At 37.8% G+C, this 5,851-nt stretch overlaps 1 protein-coding gene across 1 annotated transcript; it reads left to right on the forward strand.

Moving 5' to 3' along the window:
• The first annotated feature begins 374 nt into the window (after window positions 1–374).
• Window positions 375–5,604, forward strand: LOC105142456 (uncharacterized). Its single transcript, XM_011050096.1, has 9 exons — window positions 375–828; window positions 894–1,043; window positions 1,222–1,312; window positions 1,410–1,461; window positions 1,571–2,802; window positions 2,869–2,918; window positions 2,985–3,658; window positions 3,884–4,028; window positions 4,630–5,604. Exons 5-9 carry the CDS (start codon window positions 1,574–1,576, stop codon window positions 5,265–5,267), a joined length of 2,736 nt encoding a protein of 911 aa, XP_011048398.1. The 5' UTR covers window positions 375–828; window positions 894–1,043; window positions 1,222–1,312; window positions 1,410–1,461; window positions 1,571–1,573; the 3' UTR covers window positions 5,268–5,604.
• The last annotated feature ends 247 nt before the right edge of the window (window positions 5,605–5,851 follow it).

Raw genomic sequence — 5,851 nt, forward strand, 5'->3', positions numbered from 1 at the left:
GAAAAAAAAAAATTGTTTAAAATTATTTTATTATTAATATTTTTGGATTGTTTTAATTAATGAAAAATAATTTATTAAAAAAAATTATTTTAATATATTTTTAAATAATTTTTTTCTAAAAAACAGTTATTAGTATATGCATATATGAATACTACTTAATTATTGTGGATAAAGCCTTGTAGGTCAGCTTCTTTCTGTCTTGTGAAGTAAAATGTTAAAGAAACATTTCAAAATTCAAATGCTTGGGGCAACTTGGTAGGCACAAAAAATATTTAATGGCCCTTTCAGAAAATCAAACCAGGCATAAAATAGTAATTCCTGGTTGCTGGTTAATATTTAGAATCAAACCTACAATTACTCAATCTTTGTATTGAAAGTTGTACTGTTCTTCACATTTGCGAACAGCTTCCTCAAATTCTCAAAGTAAGCGGGCTCCAATTTCCAGAGTCCAAACACGACCTTAAGTTTTAGTTAAGAAAAGCAGGGTAAAAAAAAAACAAAAAAAAAGCTGACAACCATGACTGAAGGCAGTTTCCTATCAAGTTCTTATGTGATCTCATCTTCGCACCGTCTTGTTCTTCTGTAGCAATACACGTTCGACAAGAAACCAAGTTGGAACCCCACAAGAATCTCTCAATGATTTTATTGTGCCTTAAGTCCCAGTAAAGAAAAGAGAGAAAAACAGAACAAACAAAACCTTTGACGCTGTCTTTCTCTAGCAATGAAAGCGAATCTAAGTGAGCACACAGGCCACAAAGGCAATGCACCGACTGTATTTGTTCTCATTTTTGGATCTGAGTCTTAATTTGAATGTTCTGCAGCTTGCAGGTGAGAAATAGGAATTCACTGAAAGTGTTTATGATCAGACCTGATCACTGTCGCCTTGCCTGCAGGAGATTGTTTTGCGTGCTTTTCTCTCATCTGGGTTCGTGTATTTTCTCTTGTTTTGTAGTTTTTACATGGTTTATGCGTGGAGGATGAGGAAGAGATAGCTGGGTTGAGGAATGCTGAGAAAGAACAGAAAGAACGGACCAAGAATTTAGGTACTCGCTTGTTAAATTTGTTTTTCTGATATTATAGGTTCCATGTGTTTGTTTATCATTGATGCTCATTATGCCTGCAACATAAAAATGTTACTATATGTTATAAACCAAAAAAAAAAAGGGTCCAATTTTAATGTTTAAGGCTATGAACCTGACCTTTCATTTCATGATCAATCAGCAAAGGTCATTTCGTTGAGAAGTTGCTTAGAAACTATCAGTACTTAATCTCTTGGACTTGCCCTGTAGTTTATGCCTGAAGATTTCAAAAGGAGAATGATCTTTTTCTTTCTTAATGGACATGCTAATTGTTTATTATGGCGGCAGCTGATTGTTTATTCTGTTTGTGTTTGAGCTGACACAAAGCAGATTCTGATTGCAAACAATCGTTGAAAAGTTTGGACAGAATATCCAAAACTATGTGAGTATTCTATTAGAGTTTTTTTTTTTTTTTCCCAACTCAATTTGTCATATTTGGTTGTTCGAGTACCTATAGAATCTGACTTTGTCAAATCAAAATTCTGTGTTAGAATATGTACAGATCATTTGTCACATGTGATGATCCGAAAGGAGTTGTAGAATGCGGGACAATTAGAAAATCCAAGAGTGGTTCCCACAAAATGGAGCATAAGATCATAAGCCATAAAGCACAGAAGAACTCCAAAGCAGATTTTACAGTCATAGCTGAAAAGAAGGAGCTGGTCTCTAAAGGGATTGTGGAAGAGTGTCGCACTCCATCTTCATTTCAACTCCTGGAGGTCTCAAGAGGAGCTCAGAAGCTAAACCAGACGGTCAACTCGTGGTCTAAGGGGTTGAGCTCTGATGGCCAGTCTAAAGATATTGCAAAAGATTTGTTGAAAGGGGCTCTTGATATGCAGGAGTCTCTCCTCATGCTTGGCAAGCTGCAAGAAGCCTCGCATTATATGGCCCAGCTGAAAAGGCAGAAGGAGAAGCTAAAAAGAGGAAAAATTAATGAAGTTGGGGCTGAAATGATGAATTCACATCAATTTGGTGATCAACATTGCCAGACAGGATTTCAGAGGCCACTGCGTTCTGCTGATGGTTCTTCCAATTATTGCATTGATGAGCTTAAGAAAGCAATCACAGATAGCCTTGGTAGGCATAATTTGCTCCCAAACAGAACCACCCAAGAGAAGACGTCCAAAGAGAGGAGAAAGAGGGACTCAGCTTCAGATGTCCCCACCACAAGCTCAAGCCAGTCATCAGTGGCTCAGTCTAGCAGCAGTCATTCTACTCGCTCCATATCTACAGCAGCTCCTCCAAGGAAGGAAAACAGTCCAAATCTGATTGCCAAGCTAATGGGTCTCGAAGACATGCCATCAAAACCATTGCAAAAACATCCACACAAACAGTTGGATGTTGAGACTGATTTAAGTCGGAGGAGGCCAAGGCCAGTCTTTGATATTGAAATGCCGAAGGTAAGGAAGCCTCAACCCTTAATGCATAAGGTACGTCCAGAGCAAAGAGCACTGAAGGATATTCTTGAAACCATGCAATTTAAAGGACTCCTGAAATGCCATTCAGTCAAAGAGCTCAAGTCCTGGTCCCATCACTCCAGAGAAACGCATACCAACCGGAGGTCTAGTAATTATATTTCACCTATTGTACTAATAAAACCTGGTATGTCATGCTTCGAATCAAAAGAGGTGCCTGCATCAATGGTTTGGAAAATGGGAACATTGAAAGCTGAATTGATGCCACGAAAAGTGAAGTTAAAAAAAGGACCCGAACCTGATACTAGATCAGTAGACTACAAAGAGGGGCCACGAAAAGTGAAGTTAAAAAAAGGACCCGAACCTGATACTAGATCAGTAGACTACAAAGAGGGGCCACGAAAAGTGAAGTTAAAAAAAGGACCCGAACCTGATACTAGATCAGTAGACTACAAAGAGGGGCCACGAAAAGTGAAGTTAAAAAAAGGACCCGAACCTGATACTAGATCAGTAGACTACAAAGAGGGGACTTATAGCACTAGCAAAATGCTGCGTAAAACAGAAGTTGATAAGCCTACAAACAAAAGGCTGGGCGAGGAGGAAGGAACTAAGGACCGCAGAGAGGTAGTTGTGATACCAGAAGAAAAAGATATCAAAACAGCTGTCCAGGACGACGTTGCTGTTCGTGAAAACAAAGGGAATGCAGAGCTGGAACCCGAAGAGACTTTAATAAAACCGCTAAGCAAGGACCGAGTAGAGGACCTCAAAGATGCAGTTCCAAGAGCAGAAGAGCAAAGAATTAAGACAAAATTGAAGGGTTCGTCCAAGTTGAAAGCTAGCTGTCCTGTAGCTAACCAACAACAGAAAAAAGAGACAGCTGTGAAAAAGGTAAATAAGACTCAGAGGGTGGATACTGATAGCAGGAAACGGATAGAGACAGAGGTTGTGAAGCCTAAAAATGTATCAAGATCTCAAGAACAAGCCAAGGTAATCTCAACAAAGACAAGAATTGAAAATGGATCAATGACTACAAAGACTCAAGTTACTCAACAGAGCAGTACGAATCAAAAATCCATCTTGAAACACACAACAAAAACCACAGTTCACAGTCCTAAAGATCATAGGCGGAAGATAGTTGCTGAGCCTACAACAGAAAAACCAACTGTATATCTTCTTACATTTCATCTTCATGATGCTAAACAATCTTTCATTTCTGCACTCTTTACAGTCTTACTTGCATAAATGCATGCTCAGCTATTTATATTTTAAACTGCAAAAATAGGGTCCAGATCATGTGTGAGAAGAAAGTTCAAATTTGAAGTTTGGCACACATAATAAGTTTCGAAGATGACCACGTAATGCTGTGTTATAATGATATCTTTCATGCAGAATGAGGAACTAGGATGCAAAGAAGACGACAAAAAGAATGGCCACAAATATGATGCTGATCCTGTTTCCAAAGTAACCAACACCCCACTTGCTGATCAACCATCTACAGAGGAGGAAGCAAATGTCTTAAAATTTCATAATGAAGGTAAATTGGTGAACTCCATTTCAGGATCCTGTTAAGTACGGAAATCCTTGTGATATAAGTGCATTTACATGAGTTTTGCACACGATAATTGTTCATGTTCATGTTCATCTCAACTTATGTTCAACGTAAACATGTACATCAATGACTGATTCTTTCTCCACATCCACTGATATCGTCACTGAAAACTCGGGTTGGTTGGGGGTAAGGTGGGAATAGATTAGTGATTTCAATCTTAAGAAAAAGAAAACTGCAGGTAAATAGTTGTTTTAACAAGCCTTGTGGTAATGTGGTAAAGGTATCATTCCTAAGAACCTGCTGTCGCTGGTAGGATGAAGCTTGTACCAATTATCTTCACCATCCTAGAAATGGTCTCAGGAAAATTATTGTTCTCAACAAAAAGACAGTGGAACCAAGAACTAAAATCAAAAGGCTGTAATAGTGCAATGTGTTCACAATAACTGGAAAAAAAATATTCACAAGGTTATTATACTATTCCTACCTCTAGTATCAAGAATAAACATCGAAACATTTTTGTGTAAATATATAAGTTATTATTTTGTCTGATTGTTCTGTCACATTGATTTTTTTTTCCTCCCTTCAGAACATTGCAGTGACAGCCAGAGTTCTCCCTGCAATCATACATTGGTGACATCTGAACATGAGGAAGTTGCAAAATCTCCTGAAGAAGCCAACAATGATACGGGTCTCATGGGAGGAGATGGAGAAAGTTCCAAAAACGGAATCCAATTGAATGCTTTACTTTTGAGCAGTCCATTGTTTCTCACTCGTGCAGAGGAGCTTTTCGATCTCAATATGAATAGCCTCGAGACCTTTCCAACATCTGGCATCTGCGATTATCGAATAGCCAGCATGGAACTTTCTTTAGATTATGCTAATGAATACATTGAACGTAGAAGCTGTGTAGATTCACAAACAAGGCACCCGCTGTTACAAACTTGTACAGGAGATTCAAGACTTAATCTTTCTTTAGAGGAGCTGGTGGAGGAAGTTGTTAATGGAGCTAAGACTCTTACTAGTTATTGCAAGCTTGGCTTGTACAACCCTCCAGATGAAACGTATGGGATACTGGAAAAAGATATAAGATGTGGATCAGGAGTAGTGAGTGGAACATGGGATTTGGGGTGGAGGAACGGATTTTCTGTGGATGAAGCTGAGCAAACTGTGAATGACGTAGAGAAGTTGCTTATAAGTGAGTTGATTGAGGAGATGTTTACATGATTAGAGCTCTTAACCCTTTATGTTAAGCAAACTTCTCCAGCTTTGCAGGTCTGAGAGGTAAGAATTCAGAAGTTGTCAGCGTGAGTAAGCTAAGCTAGGTAGGGGCTTGCTGTTTATATGGCCATCTAATTAACATACAAACATTTAGGATTTAAGCTAGGAGGTGGTATGGTCATCCAAAAATGTTTTGGGGCAGAAAGACCACCACATGTGACATATACACAAGTAAACTCATGAAACCAAGCTTTTCAGGATAAGTAGTTGATTCCTTGGGTATCTGTCTTGAATCCTGTTGATCAATTTATATGCATTTGCTTTTCTAATGTTGACAAAGGACTATGATTCTTGATTCCTTGTCAAAGGAGAAACTGTAATAATCTAAATTTGGTCTTAATTTTTATAAAATGCATGTCTACAATCAGCTATTTTTATGTCAAAAATTATAAGAATTGGATTGATTCATCAACTGTTGTATACAACCATTGTGTTTTGCATTGCATTTTAGAAATTCTTTAAAAAAAATTAAATTTTTTATTTTTTATTTTAAATTAATATTTTTTAATGTTTTCATATTATTTTGATGT

Source organism: Populus euphratica, unplaced genomic scaffold, assembly GCF_000495115.2.
Source record: "Populus euphratica unplaced genomic scaffold, PopEup_1.0 scaffold189.1, whole genome shotgun sequence".
Classification (NCBI taxonomy): Eukaryota; Viridiplantae; Streptophyta; class Magnoliopsida; order Malpighiales; family Salicaceae; genus Populus; species Populus euphratica.

Bases quoted from the DNA above. Each gene is read 5' to 3' on its own strand.
- LOC105142456 (XM_011050096.1), top strand. From the start codon at position 1,574: ATGTACAGATCATTTGTCACATGTGATGATCCGAAAGGAGTTGTAGAA. The intron at 2,803-2,868 runs ATCAGTAGACTA...ACCTGATACTAG, and splicing joins GGACCCGAACCTGATACTAG to ATCAGTAGACTACAAAGAGG. The intron at 4,029-4,629 runs GTAAATTGGTGA...TCCTCCCTTCAG, and splicing joins CTTAAAATTTCATAATGAAG to AACATTGCAGTGACAGCCAG.